Source organism: Cervus canadensis, chromosome 4, assembly GCF_019320065.1.
Source record: "Cervus canadensis isolate Bull #8, Minnesota chromosome 4, ASM1932006v1, whole genome shotgun sequence".
NCBI lineage: Eukaryota > Metazoa > Chordata > Mammalia > Artiodactyla > Cervidae > Cervus > Cervus canadensis.
The window spans coordinates 86,881,647-86,896,408 of record NC_057389.1 but is presented as its reverse complement, the minus strand read 5'-3'; the positions used below and the strand labels follow the sequence as shown (position 1 = coordinate 86,896,408).

The 14,762-nt window shown below is 60.1% G+C and overlaps 1 protein-coding gene across 7 annotated transcripts in view; it reads left to right on the top strand.

Moving 5' to 3' along the window:
- The window catches only part of PIP5K1C (phosphatidylinositol-4-phosphate 5-kinase type 1 gamma), a 48,077-nt gene extending 34,916 nt beyond the window's left edge, over positions 1-13,161 (top strand). For 4 of the 7 annotated variants that reach the window (XM_043466098.1, XM_043466097.1, XM_043466101.1 and 1 more), the window contains exons 11-19: positions 886-970; positions 1,767-1,928; positions 2,637-2,775; positions 2,892-2,924; positions 4,107-4,211; positions 5,902-6,022; positions 7,313-7,390; positions 9,991-10,074; positions 10,353-13,161. In XM_043466098.1, coding sequence (XP_043322033.1) covers positions 886-970; positions 1,767-1,928; positions 2,637-2,775; positions 2,892-2,924; positions 4,107-4,211; positions 5,902-6,022; positions 7,313-7,390; positions 9,991-10,074; positions 10,353-10,355 — 810 coding nt within the window. In that variant the 3' untranslated portion in view covers positions 10,356-13,161. The remainder of the gene's footprint in view (positions 1-885; positions 971-1,766; positions 1,929-2,636; positions 2,776-2,891; positions 2,925-4,106; positions 4,212-5,901; positions 6,023-7,312; positions 7,391-9,990; positions 10,075-10,352) is intronic. The other 3 variants (XM_043466099.1, XM_043466103.1, XM_043466104.1) reach the window with 3 other exon arrangements.
- The last annotated feature ends 1,601 nt before the right edge of the window (positions 13,162-14,762 follow it).

Genomic DNA, 14,762 nt, shown 5'->3' with positions numbered 1-14,762 from the left:
CAGATGGCAGCCCCCATTTTGGCTCCAGCCAGAGAGAGAGGCATCTTCCTCTTGGGGCGGAGAGACTCTTCTGCTGTCTTTGTTCACTCACCATCAACCAGGACGAGTCCCCGAGGCCATGTGACCACCTCAGGGCAGGCCAGGATGGGAGAGAGGCCCTGTGTCCAGATGCGTTCTGTTACGTTATAGCCGGGGGAGGCTGCCAGGCAGTGTCTGAGGACGTCTCTGGTGGTCACACTGGATCTAGTGGGTGGGGACCAGGGATGCTGGCACCACCCTAGGGCATAGGATGGACCCCCAGAGAACAACCGGCCTGCGATCAGCAGTGCTGGGGAGATAATGCTGTAGCAAGTGAGCAGACTGGATCCAGGGACAGCCAGGATGTGCACCCAGGGGCCCTGCAGTACGGCGCCCCAACTGTGCGCCGGGCTCCCTGCCTCACAGACATCCCAGCCCTGCGTCCTGGCCTGCCCAACAGGCTCAGGTCCCCCCGGGGGCGCCGACGAGCAGTGCGTGGCCAGGGCCGCCCTGCCATGCATGCAGGAGCCGGGTCTGCCTGCCCCCAGGACAAAGCCTTCCTTTGCAGCAGGGTCAGCTGCACTATCCTTCTACCCCCAGCTCTAGAGGTTCTTTGCAGTTTCTTGATTTTGGTGTTTATTCAGTTACCTCTTTGAATAGCCATTTTATTCATGAGGGTCAACAATTAAAAATACGGACACCGTTACCACGAAACCATCTCCCTGCTTCCCTGTCTCTGCCACCACTACCGGTTCCTGGGGTCCCATCCCCACCAAGGTGATACACCAGCCCTGACATGGGGGCTCCCATGGGCCCCACCCCAGCCCTCATCCCCTGCCTGGCCTCAGGCCCCCCTTCCCTTCCCAGGACACAGTCTCCGTCCACCGGCCCAGCTTCTATGCCGAGCGCTTCTTCAAGTTCATGAGCAACACAGTTTTCCGGAAGAACTCCTGTGAGTGCCCGGGCCCTCTGGGTGGGGGTGCAGAGGGAGAAGGGTGGGAGGTCAAGAGCAGGGTAAACTCAGGGTCCTGGTCCTCCGTTCACCAGCCCTAGGACATAGTCAGGGACTTGGTCCAGGGAACAGGGCAGCTGGGGTGGCCCCTCCGGGATGTGGCATAGAGCTGGGGACCCAGGCAGTTCCTCAGCCTCCGGGACTGGATGGCTGTGTAAGGCAAACTGAGCACCTACTGTGTGTGGGGCAGCGGCCACCGGAGGCGCGGGAGAGGCTGGTGACAGGCCTTGGTGAGGCCAGGGTGGTGTGGAAGGTGTGTCAGGATTTTCCTGCCTCCTTTGACTCATTGTTGCAGATGGGGGCTCGGGGGCCCCAAAGCCATGCAGCCTGGATGGTAACCAGGCCCTTGGCTTCCATGTCTGAGAGTCAGGTAGGCTGAGACTCGGGGGCTCAGGCCCCAAAGTGCTAAGTAAACATTGGCAGCTGCTGATCCTACTGCTGTTTCCAGGGGGCTAGAGTGGGAGTTCTGGCTCCCTGGGATCCCATCTCTGCCAGTGGGCAGGACAGGGCACCTGGGCTCCTGCACCCCCACCCTGCCCCTGTTGGCAAGCCAGCTGGAACATAGGGCAGGCTTCCCCTACCGAGAGCAAGAGCGAAGGGTGTTGGCGGACAGGCTGAGGTGGGGCAGTGGGGCCGCCAGGCTTTGGTACAGAGGAGGCTCTGGGGGCTGTGGGGCCCTGTCTGGGTGCTGCTGTGGGGCTCGGGCTCCCCAGCACCAGCCGCCCTCCCTCCGCAGCCCTGAAGTCCTCACCGTCCAAGAAGGGCCGTGGTGCCTTGCTGGCCGTCAAGCCCCTGGGGCCCACGGCCGCCTTCTCGGCCAGCCAGATCCCCAGCGAGCGGGAGGATGCACAGTACGACCTGCGGGGGGCCCGCAGCTACCCCACACTGGAGGACGAGGGTGAGCAGGTGGCTGGGAGACAAGGGGGCTGAGAAGGGAGGGGCCCCTGTGCTGGGCCAACCTGGATGGGAGGGGCTGGGTCACAGTCACCCCCCTCAGCTCAAGATCTGCAGCTGAGACGTGGGCAGCAGCTGGGACTGGGCCCCTGGAAGAGCCACAGTGAGAGCCGAGCACAGAATTCACCCCCCACCCCCGACCCTCAGGTGACAGGCTCCCGTTACATCAGAGATGCACAGAGACCTGGGGGGATGAAGTGCTTAATGGGGTCAGCCTGATGTTCAGGAAGGTCCCTCCCATCTCCTGGATCAGAGGCTCCAGGCAGGGAGGGGCAGGCGTGGTGTGGGGGAGCATCAAGGAAGGGAGACACTGCCTGTGCAAAGGCCTGGGGGGCAGGATGGGGCCTAGCCTGTGGGTGTCCGGGGAACAGCGAGAAGTGTGTGTGGCTGAAGCAGAGCGAGGCAGAGAGGCCAGTGGAGCAGGAGTTTTTAATTGAGAGCAGGGGATAGGTACTGGAAGGCCTTACACCAGGGGGACATTGGAGCATATTTCCCCTCCTGAAGCTGGCCGGGACAACAGTGTGAAGTGGTGGGTGAGAGAGAGGGCATGGATAGTTGGGGGTGAGCCAGGTTGCAGGTAGAGCTCAGAGGCCTCCCAGGAGCAGCCCTGGGTGCCTGGCTCGCACAAGTACCCACCTGCTCCTCCCCATAGGCCGGCCGGACCTCTTGCCCTGCACGCCGCCATCTTTTGAGGAGGCCACCACCGCCTCCATCGCCACGACCCTGTCCTCCACATCCCTCTCTATCCCAGAACGGTCCCCTTCGGAGTCGTCGGAGCAGCCGCGGTACAGGTGAGTAGACCTGACATGTCCCTGGGCCGCGGGATGGGCGGGGTCGTGGGGTGGGCAGGACATTGATTGGGAGGGGCCTCATCCCACTTTTCCGCGTGTTCGCGGTCTCTCTGCAGGCGGCGCACACAGTCCTCGGGACAGGATGGCAGGTGAGATGAGACCCCAGCCCTCTCCCTTCTCTCCTGTCTCTTCTCCCATCTCCCCCACTACCGCCTGCCCCCATCCCTCCTCTGCCTTCCCCACCAGAGCCCTTCCTCTCTGACCATGCCATTCTGAGCACAGATTCAAGTCAGGCTCTAAAAGCGCAGAGAATCTCGGGTCACTCGGAATCTGTCTTCCACCTCGGTACCCAGAGGACTCATCTCCCACACTTGCCTGTTGGTTATTCTTTCTCTCTTTCTTATTAATATTTTTATTGTAAGAAATACAAATAGAAAAACAGAAAAGCCTGCTCCCTGCCCCATGCCCGCTCCCCTCTCTGGGAGTAACCCGCGGACGGGTTTTTTTGTCTCTTGCCAGAGACGTTTGTGAATATACAAAGAGACACACGTTCGGGCCTGTCTCTCCCTCTCATTTCAACCAGTATGCGCTCTGGGCGCCGCCCTGCCCTTGGCTGTGTCACCTGCTGGTGGCAGGTCACCTATGTGAACAGGTGGAGTAGATGCTGGTCCCCTTTCTCTAACAGGCTGTGACTTGCCCTCCCAGGCACGTGGGTTGTTCCCAGTTGTCTAATCTTGTAACAGGACTGGACTAAAGAGGGGTTGTTTTCTGTAATTAGTTTTCAGGGGGCAGTAATTTCTACCAGTTGGAAAAAAAGTCATGTGCGTCACCCTCTGTCCAGCTACCTGCTCTGACGTCAGCCACCCGTCTGTTCTCCGGTATTGCCATCCAGAGAGGTGTGCCATCTGCGCACCCAGTTGCTGGCATGTTCTGACCCACCTACATCAGGGATCTAGGCCTGGAACCCCAGGACCACCCCAGCCCCCTAGTGCAGGCCCCAGGCAGGTGCCTAGCTGCCCCCAGGGGGTGGGCAGGATCCAGACCCCCATTCACTCATTATGTCCCAGCTGCTGCCAGAGTCACAGGCTAGCCCCAGGTGGATGGTCAGTCACTGCCCTCTTGCAGCCCCAGGTGGGCAGAACAGCCAGGGACCAGATATGAACTGGGCCAGCTCAGGGCCCTGGTCCAATGTCGCCCAGAGATAGCACCTCCTGGAGCTCCAGGCTTCTTACCGCGACTGGAAACTGACACCGGCCTGGAGCTCAGCAGGCACTTCCAGGGCGGAGTGGGGTGAGGAGGGAAACTGAGGTGCGGCTTCCCTTTGCCTCCAGGCCCCAGGAGGAGACTCACGCAGAGGAGGACCTGCAGCAGATCACAGTGCAGGTGGAGCCCGCGTGCAGCGTGGAGATCGTGGTCCCCAAGGAGGAAGATGCAGGGTGAGTGGTCCCCACAGTAGACTGACTAGTTCTTGGTCTCGGGTTCTGCCCTCGTCGCATTGGCCGAGCGTGGTCATGTAGCCAGCTGGCCGCAGGGCGGACTGGGAAAAGTAGTATGCAAGCTAGGGGTGGGAATGGGGCTTCCAGCTTGGGAAGGGCGCACGGACGGCCAGGAATAGTGTTGGGTCTTTCCCTCCGGGAAGGGTTTCCTCCTCCAGGACTCAGAGCCGCCCTGTCATCTGAGGCCACTTTTCCTGCCACATTTCCTCTCTGCATCCTCTTGGCTTTGTCGGGGCTTGCACGACAGTAACCTACGAGGTTTTCAAAAACTAAGTTTGGTCCCCTGTTGTGTTCTGTTTTTATCTCATTCACTGTAACTCACCAGAAATGTCTTCTTTCTAGCTGCTTCTGGTTTGTTTTTCACTTGTTTCTTTTTTCCAGTGTAGGTTGAGTGCTTAAGTTCCTTCTTTTCTTTAACAATGAGGCCCTTAAGGCTATGTATTTTTCTCTGAGTGCTGCTATTACCATGTGCCATGGGTTTGACATGAAGCAGTTCTTTTATATTGGCTCAGGTACAGATGGGTAGTAATTTTCTTCTTCTTTTTTTTAATTTCCTCTTTGAATTAAGATAGTGGCTTTCAACAACCTGAGGGTGATTCTGCCCTCAGGGGACAGTGGGTGATGTCTGGGGACATCTCTGGTGGTCATGACTTGGGGGTTTGCTGGCATCATGGTGGGGGCCAGGGAGGCTGCCCTACACCCCACTGTGCCCAGGACTGCCCCCCATAAAGAATGACCTGCCCACTGTCAACAGTGCTGAGGGCAAGACCCCGGACTGAGGCATTTCAGGGGTGTCTCTCAAGTGTTTAAGATTTTTTGTTTACCTTTTTGGTACTTATTTCTAACTTTATTAGGTTTTGAGCTCCGAGAAGTGAATTTCTCACTAATTGCGTGGCCGCCAGCCGTGGCCTCCAGCACATTCCCCACCTTCACTCTGTGCCTCAGTTGCCTCATCTGTAACACAGGACAGGGGCTTCCCTGGTGGTTCAGTGGTAAAGAACCCATCTGCCAATGTAGGAGACGTGAGTTCGTTACCTGGGTCTGGAAGATGCCCTGGAGAAGGAAATGGCACCCCACTCTGGTATTCTTGTCTGGGAAATCCCATGTACAGAGGAGCCTGTGGGCTACAGTACATGGGGTCGCAAGAGAGTCAGACACAGCTGAGCAAATCAACAACACAGGACAGCAGGCCCTCTAACAGGCCTGGCACCTAGCAAGTGTCCTGGAAAGAGGAGCAAAAGGTTCTGGCCCCTCAGGGGCAGGTATGTGTCCCACTTTACAGGTGAGGAAACTGAGGCCCTGAGAAAGAAGGTAGTCCTAATGGTTGCCCAGCGAGTGAGTGGTGAGGCGGGGATTTGCCCACAGGCGTGCCCCTGAGTGAGTGGAGGGGGCCAGGCCACCTGCTCGGAGCCGGGCTCCTGGTTCCCTTGGTGGCAGTGGTGCTTGGGGGTGTTCTGTCTTGTGGGGGAACCAGAATGTGTCAGGCAGAACCCATCCCTGCCGTTGAACTTCCTGCGTCTGTGGTCTCCATGAGAGATGGAAGGAGTGGGGAGGGTCCGGGCTGTGGAGGGGGGAGATGCGTGCTTTCCAGAGCCCGCCCGGGACTCCCATGTCCTGCCCGTGTCCCCAGGGAGGGGGCATCCCCAGCCTGTGCCTCTGCCGCTGTCGAAGCGGAAACCGCCAGCCAGGCCTCCGAGCCCGCCAGCCAGGCCTCAGATGAGGAAGACGCGCCCGCCACGGACATCTACTTTGTAAGTCCCCCAGGGCTTCCTCCCGTCGCCGGACCCTCGACCACCCGCGCTCACTTGTGCTTATGTGTGTGTAGACGTGCCCGTACAAACCCACGGACGCTCATGTCCACCCCATTCACACACGGGCGCGCCACTCCCTCACACACTCCCACGGATGCGTTGCACGCTCACGGCACTCGTGCACACCTGCAGGTGCCTCCCTCAGGCGCAGGCACGAGTGTGTGCTCACCTTCTCACACTAGCTCACTCTCAGGTGATGCGGCAGCGCCCTGCCCCCGCCATCCTCCCCAGCCTCGTGCCCACGTCTGGCCCTGCGCCCAGCGGGGCCTGGGGAGGTGTCTGGAGTCCCGGTGTGCTCAGCCCCCTGGCCCGAGGGGAGGCCCAGGCTGACCGTGGGGCTGGCATGACACACACCTTCTCTCTCACCGGGTAGTGGGTACAGCGGGCAGGCTCCGTGCTTAGGGAGGCCGGGGCAGGTGGGCTCCACGCTGCCGGCCTCAAGGGACGAGGATGCACAGCTGCTCCTGGACAAGGTGGGGTCTGTCAGAGCAGGAGGGGGCCCTCCCTGGGTACCTGGGACCTCCCTCCAGAGCTGGCCATCTCCTCCCCCTCACACCTCCCACAGGCAGGCAGGAACCTGGATGAAGGGGGTCCTGGGGGGCCTGGGAGCCCGCAAAGCCCAGTCCAGTGACCGCCCCACCCCTAACAGCGGGTCCTGAGCTGTCTCCCCAGGATGCCCCGCTCCGGGATCATATGGTCCTGATTACAGCAGAGAGGGCCAAACACCAGCCCCGCCTGCTGTCCTCTTCCCAGACTTTCATTCTCACCTGTGACCCCCAACCCTGCCCTTGCCCAGTGCTGGGCCTCGGGGCTGTTTGGGTGAGCCTGGCCCTCCTGCTGACATCGCTGCTTCTTAACAGCCCCCTGCTCTCAGTCCCCAAGCCAATGCTGCCTGGCCTGCAGGGCATCAAGCGAGTGCACCCTGTGTTCCCCCGACCCCCACCCCAGCGGGGCTGATCTGTCCCATCCTCTGGATCTGTGTGTGAGGTGGCCCCGGGGGCCCTGTCCTGTCAGGAGTCGGGTGCGTGAAACCCGGATCTGCAGCCAGGCCCGGCACGCAGCAGAGAAGAAAGCCAGTGGGACACCAACCCCCTCTTCCCGCTTGGCACAGCTTACCTACCCCGCCCGATGCCCTCCCCGCCTGCCCGCCCGCCAGACTCCCGTGGCCTCGTCCTATCACTTCATCCTGTCCTCTGTTTGCTTCCTCCCCCGCCCGCCCGGCCCGCCCAGTTCACCGATGGGAGGTACTGGATTTACTCTCCCCGGCATCGCCGACTGCGGGCCGTGACGCTGAGCTCCTCAGGGACTGTAAGTGACCACGGCAGGCCTCCAGGGAGCCAGGCCCCACCCCGCGCCCTGGGCAGCAGGGAGCCACAAGTCCTGGTCCCTCTTCCTCCAAGAAGGGACGTGGGGAAAACATCACTGCGGCTGAGGTCGGCCACGCTGGCCCGCATGGGGCGCTGGGCTGTGGGCGTCCTGTGGGGACGTTTACTGCCCGCTGAATTGGGCGTCATGGCACCTGCGGGCACACCACTGTGGCTCCCAGGGACAGCCTGGCCGTGGCAGGGTCGGCATCTGACCCCCAGCCCCCAGCCGCCCCTGCCCCTCGTCCCAGCACTCCTGGGTCAGGGGCGTGTCACGTGGACAGCTCCCACTTGTTCAGATCTTGCTGCTGACAGCACTCCTGGAGCGTCTGTCCCCTGAAGGGGGTGACCTCCTCCCAGGTCAGCGGAAGGACCACAAAGCCAAGCTCTTAATTACAGGAGAGAGGAGTTGGTGTCTCTGTACCCATTTCACAGATGGAGAAACAGACCCTGGCTCCCCAGGTAGCCCACGAGCATGTAGTGTAGACAAAAATCTAGGTCCCAAACTTCAGGCGTATGTCTAATAAACACTTGTCCACCCGGCGTATCTGGGATGCTGTGGGGATGTTGTGTGGCAGTGGCATTGTTAGTGCTCGTTATTGTCATCGTGAGCAGTAAACAGGGGGCCCAGAGAGGCCAGCTGACCTCCCAGAGGCACGCAGCGCTCAGTGGGCAGAACAGGGCAAAGATCTAACGCGAGCCTTTGTGTTCTCAAGCAGAGGCTCCTCAGAGGCCACGCGCCAGCCCCGTCAGTCGTCCCTCTGAGTGTTGCTAGGTGTCATGCGCTGCTGAGCAAGCCTGAAGAGGGGAGATCCCCTCCACGCTTGGTCCAGCCGGGGACACTGCACCCCAGAGATGGTCCCAGAGCTGGGGACACATGGTGCCCAAGGGCCATGGGGAGGGGAGCCAGTGGCAAAGGCCATCTGGAAGGGGTCAGGCGGGCTCTGAGATGCACCTGGGGTGTGGGGAGGTGGAAGAGGAAGGGCTATCTTCACTGGGGCACCACAGAATCAGATACTGGGGGCTGATGGGTGGAGAGGGAGGCAAGGGAGTGGCAGGAGGAAGGCTGGACCCCAAGGCCTGCTGTGCGGGGCAGGCATGTCCTGGACTCAACTTGTGTGGGTCACCCAGGGCCAGCTCATCACAGGGTTCCTGGGGACCCCTGTGTCACCCACATTCTGAGCCCAGCAGGGCTACCACCCCAGCGTCAGCACCTGCTGTGGCCACAGACAGGCCTGTACCTGCGCCTTGGGCTCCCACATGGCCAGACATGGGTTCTGTGGCTCTGTGACCCCCTGAAGGCACGAGCAGGGCCTGCACTGGGTCTCACCCTGCTGCCCTGCCTCTGGGTGCCTTTGTGGGAACCCGCCCACGTGGGGACACAGCCTTCTTGGGCCTTCTGGGTCCACGTGGGTACCATCGTGGCCTGTGAGCTGTGGGGAAAGTCGGGTGGAGCAGGTGTAGAGGCAGGGGCTGTGTAGGTACCTGGAACAGGTAGACCCCAAGGGGCAGGAGGGCAGAGGCTGGTTGCTGATGATCCTCCCAGCCGGGCCAAGGACGGTTGGGTCTGGGGGGCCGTGGTGGGTTTAGGGGCCATAAGACAGCCAGGGGGGTGTGGCTAGGACAGGTGTGTGCTCTGGCTGGGGTGGAAGTAACAGGCTGTGGGGTGTTGAAGGCCGGCGTGCAGTGGGGGGAAAGAGGAAAGACAAGAAGGTGGCTGGGGAACCCCAAGGGAGCTGCCAGGCCCAAAAGGGCTCTGGTGGTGAGGGCAGACCTAGGAAGGGCAAGGGGGGCTGGGGAAGTATACATTCTCCCCCTAGTTGAGCCCAGCCTGGGACCCGTGCCCAGACATGGCTGGAGAAAGATCAGCCTGCCCCTGCCAGACCCAGGGGCCCCTTGGTGGCCAATCCCCACTCTGCCTGTGCCCCTCCCCAGGAAGGCGTCCCTGTGCCCCAGGCATGGGGCAGAGAGGCCTCTGCTGCTTGCTCTCTGGGGGGCACCTGCCTTGGTCCCGGAGCAGGTCTGTGTGTTCCGGGGCAGGAAGTGGGCTCCACCCTGTGCCCTTACCACCCAGGACCCCCCAGCAGTGGGTCCCCAGGGTGCTACTCCAGCTGGCAGTCCCCAGTGGTAGGCAGGCCTGAAGCTGGGGTGCTGCCAGGCTAGGGCAGAGGTTAGGGGGCCGGGGGTGGGTGGACAGCAGAGCAAACTGAGCCCCGCCCGCCTCCCCCTCCTACTGTGCCGGCTCTGCCTTGACCCACGCGCCGCTTCCCGCTGCCAACCCCGCCCCCTGCCACGCTCTGGCCACTCAGCCCCGGAGGCCCGGCCCCCGCCCCACCAGGCCCAAGGGCCATCCAGGTTGGGGCAGGTCCTGTCAGGGAGAGGGCACGGGGGCTGAGCCGCCCACTCGTCCCACGTTGGGGGTCCCCCTCTTTTATTTCTGTTTCTTCCTTCCTTCCTCCCTGTCGCCCCTCGCGCCTCCTCGCACCCTGCTCTTCTTCTGCGCCCCTCCTGCACGTGCCGCCCGCCCGCCCACCCGCCCTGCAGCCCACCGATGAGAGGAGCTGGGTGTACTCCCCGCTTCACTATAGCACTCAGGCCCAGCCTGCCTCCGACGGCGAGAGCGACACAGTAAGTGAGCCCATGGCTGGCCAGCCGGGCCCACTCGGGGCTCAGACCACGGCCTTGGCCCAGGAGGGCCTGAGGGCCTGACCCCCAGACACCTCTGGGACCGATGGGGAAACTGAGGTCTCCAGCGGGAGGGGCAGCCGGGCTCTGCCGCACCATGGCCTGTGTCCAGCCCTCACGGCTCCTGGGGTCCCTGGCTTGTGACATTAGCCACGGGAGGCCGGGCGGGTGGGGATTGGCCCCAGCCCACCACGAGCTCACCCACCCCCTTGCCTCTGCAGTAATTCCTATGCAGACACTGACCCGGAGCCGAGTGCCCGCTGCTGCCCCGGCCGCTTCCTGGAGGCACTGCCCGCCTCGCTCAGCCCAGAGCTCGGGAGATGCCCGCCTGGCAGCCAGCCCTCACCCTCGTCCTCCCCTGACGACACCGACACTCCTGGCTGCTGAGCGACCCCCATCCAGACGGCCTGCCCTGCCCTGGCTCCCCGACAACTACCTACGCCTGATACTGTGAACCCTCCTGCATTTCCGATCATGTATTTATTTTGGGTCCTTATTCTTTGCACAGACATGGTAGCACACACGTGTGTGTTTTTTAAGAAAAAGGAAAAGGCAAAAAAAAAAAACCCACAATGGAAAAGAAGAAACTCTATTTCACTGCACTTTTGGTTCATTGCTGTGCTTGCATGTTTTGCTGAGGGAACTGCACCCCAGCGGAATCCACTGTAGGTCTGGACCGGGATGGACAGGCCCCTAGGACAGAAGGACCACCGTGTTCCCCAGGGTGCCTCTGGAGGCTGCACACTGCGACTGCCAAGCACTGTTGGCTCAGGTTTTTGGGCCGAGAGAGCTGGACACCATCCTTGAGGGCAGCACAGTGGTGGCTGGGGATGGCTTTCACCAGTGGCCCTGCCATCTCTCAGCATCTGTCTCCCACCACCTGCTTCCCCTGTGACCGTGAGCAGGAATCCCCAGGCGTGATGAGAACCTCCATGTGGACACATAGCTACCCTGACTCAGTGGAGCTCAGGGCTGTGGGCTTCACTCTCCTCTGGAAGACGGGCTGAGCCAGGAAGAGGCAGCCAGGCACTGAGGCCCTGGGACTTCCCAAGGTCTGTGTCCTGAAGGGGAGCCCCCCGAGGCAGGCTGCCAGGGCTAGAAGACCAGACCCCGTCCTGTAAAAGGACTGAGGTGGGCATCCTCTCTCTTTTAAATGATGGAGACATCTGTACCGAGTGAAGGACAGGAGAAGAAATTCTTGGTGAAAAAACAATGTTTTTTTTATATGGTCCCACTTCTGGGCCCAGAGCCCCACAGGGCGACTGCCAGGGGCCCCGCTGCGTCCATAGGCGACTGCTGGAGCTGACAGCTTTGCAGGGTCTCTCCTGCCTGTCTCCAGAGAGGGACGCATCAGGGATTGTTCACCTGGCCCACCCGGCCCTGCGTGGGAGGAGCTGGGAGCCAGAGTGGAGTGGAAGTTGCACTTTGCAGAAGAACTCCCACCTTTGCCTCCCTGGTGGAGCCTGAGATGTCTGGAGAACCCACCAAGCCAGGATCTAATTTTCAAGTTCATTGCAAGCTATGTACACTGCTGTCCTTTCTTACGAGGGCCCCTCGTCGCCTCCCCTGACACAGCCTGCTTTGTGCACCTGGATGGAGCCTGTTGGCTGGCTGCACCCCTCCTTGGGCTGTGCCCCGGGGGCTCTCTCCTCACAGGGCCACCAAGGATGCCACAGCACGAGGCTTGGGGAAGAGGACCCATCAGAAAAATCCTGCAGGTGTTCTGCTCCCCTCCTACCCACGAGGGTGTGTCCAGACCCTGGGGCATCCTCACCTGGACTTCCACCAAGGCACTGTCCACAGTGCCCCATGCGCACAAGTCCCCAGTCGGTGCCCTGTCCCACCCAGAGGAGGTGGGTTGAATGGGCAGAGGTCTGAAGATGACTTAATAGCCACTGTTATGTCACCCCAATGCCGACATCAGAGCCCCCGCCCAGGCCCCCAAGGCCGGCTGCAGAGATGCGGTGCATCCCGTGGGGACGACCAGAGCCGTAGGCCCCATGTCCAGGGTGCCCTCGGCCACCTGGAGCCGGGGAGCGGGGCCCCGGGGCTTTCCTGAGTGAATCACAGACAGATGCTCACTTGGAGAAATTTGCAAACCTCCTGGACATCATGATGTTTTCATTCCCGTGCTAAGTCATGAATACCCCTTCAGAGTCCCCTTTGTGTTGGTTGTATTTTTTTGTCCCTTTTTCAGAGACCTGTCACATGGATGCAAGGTGGTCCTCGGACTAGGCTGCCAGAAAGCGTATGCTTATGGTCAGGGTGAGAGGGTGGGAAGGCAAGACCTTATTTATAACATGCAGCGAACTCACGGCCTTCCCCAGACCCCCAACAGTAAGGGCCCTGGACCCACCCAGCTGTCATCCCACCCCCAGGATAGAAATCTGCCAACTCCTGGGTGGTGATGCCCCAGCTCGTCCATCCCAGCTCGTCCTTGACAGCTGCTGTCACTGAGAATGTGGGCACTGTCCGCCGTGCCATTCTGTACACAGGAAAGGTGTGTCCTGAGACTGACAAGGTGGGACCTCCTGTGTGTCCCCTCCCAGCCGCCATCCTCAGCCTCCTCTCGCCCCCTTCCTCCACCACCTGGCTCAGTGCAATACTCCCATCCCCATGGGGTCCCCTGCCATGGTACTGTCGCCGCAGCCCCTCGGTCCCCACCCCAGAACAGGCACCCTCAGTCACCTCTGGTGATTCGGTTGCATCGCCCGTCCTCACCCCAACCCCATTTTTATGGCCCAACTGATTTCCAAACACAACAAAACTGCAAACCTTGTGTGTCTTAATCTCACTGGGGGTCCCGTGTGCTCAGCCCCCGTGGTCTGGTGTGTGACAATCCGGGGCTTAGCCTCCTCGGGCACAGGACGCCGGCCCGCTCAAACCCAGAGCCGTGGGCGCCTCTGTGACCGCAGCCACTGCTGGCCCCATAACACTCGTATGCAGCCCCAGATCCTCCCGCCCCCATCCCCGCCACCCCACCCCTTTTTACGTTGAAGAGATCTCTAATAAATCGGGTAATAAGCATCAGCCACCTCTCTCTGTCTCTTTGGTGGTCTGGGTGGGAGTTTAAAGACTGAGTTTGAAGGAGAACACAAAGAAACATTAGTAAGAATCACAATAAATAAGATCAACAATGGACCCAAATGCTTTAGTAGCATTGGCTTCCACTTTGGCTTGGAAAAAAATTTTTTAAAACTGACTGCAGGGGACTCCCCTGACAAGCCAGTGGTTAAGACTGCACTTCACTTCAGGGGATGCAGATTTGATTCCTGGTCAGAACACTAAGATCCCACATGCTGCCTGGCTGAAAAGATTTTTTAAAGTAAATAAAAGCTGACCTCAGGAGCACACACTCCCCAGAGACTATTCTGCCAGTCCATCAAACTGAGTAATGCATGGACCCCTTTTAAGGGGAAAATATTTCTCCCTGACTCCCAGTTTGAGAAACACTGCATTGAAAACAAGATCCTGTCTGTAAACAAGCCCTTGGCAACACAGTTTTGATCCCAGACACAGATGGCACAGCTTGTTGGCTAGGCGATCACAACTATGTTCCCCTTATGGTCAGAGGAGATATGCTCAAGGATGCATCCGGGTGGGGAAAATCACGTTTTGGGCCAGCCTGTCATCAGGACAACCCACATCCCAAGACAGGCAGTTATCAAGGGTTGCCTCCATGCCATCACCCACCAACCCACGCTGCAGCACCAAGCAGAATATGCAAGGCTAGCATCTAGGATGGTGTCTGGAAGTTGTGTTCTACACATTTAAAGAGTTGGCTTAAAGAATTAAACACCATCCCCTGGGGTGGGGTTTGAGGAACTCAGAGTAGGACTTTGGCCTCCTCCAGCTCTTCGGGATGACACTCTCGCCCCTTTGTGGTCTTGCCCCTCTCTAATGGCCCTGCAGGGACTCCACCTAAAGACCCACATCCCTCCCTGCTCAAAGCCCTCCCATGGTTCGCCAGCACCTACAGGACAAAGGCGGATGGGCCACCAAGTTCAAATCACAGCGCTACACTGGCTCATTGGGGGCGGGGTTTTGGAGTGACTTTCCCTCTCTTAGCCTCAATTTCCCCATCTATAAAATGAGTTAATGAGGAACTTAAGACGTTATGCAAATGATTTTTTAAAGCTTGATCCAGGAAACACAAGTATTGGCAGTGGTGTAGCATGATGAGGACTCTCACAGAGGGTCAGCCCATCATCTAAGACTTTTCGGCTTCCATTCCAGCTCCCACCCCTCGTCTCCTGGAGCAGTCTGGATTTAAACCTACTGTCTGGAGGCTTCCCCGCCTCAAGACCAGCGAGAGTTCGCCCCCAAGACTCGCCTCCTAGGCCACGCCCCAGAGACCCCGCCTTCTTTGACCACGCCTCCTAGGCCCCTCCCATGCCGACTGCTCTTCCTCTCTGGGCCGGCTTCTTGGTCCCGCCTATGGCCCCGCCCCTTACAGGTCCTCGTTCGCATTTGCTCCGCCCACTGCTCCTCTGACTCGCTAAAGTGCTAGGACCCGCCTGGGCCTGCCCCTAGTATTGCCTGAAGAACGAATCCCAAATTCTGGCGGCGACAGTCCGGCAGGAGTCCATCACGTAGGCCACACTGAGGACAGAGGAGAGGTTAAGGAGGGT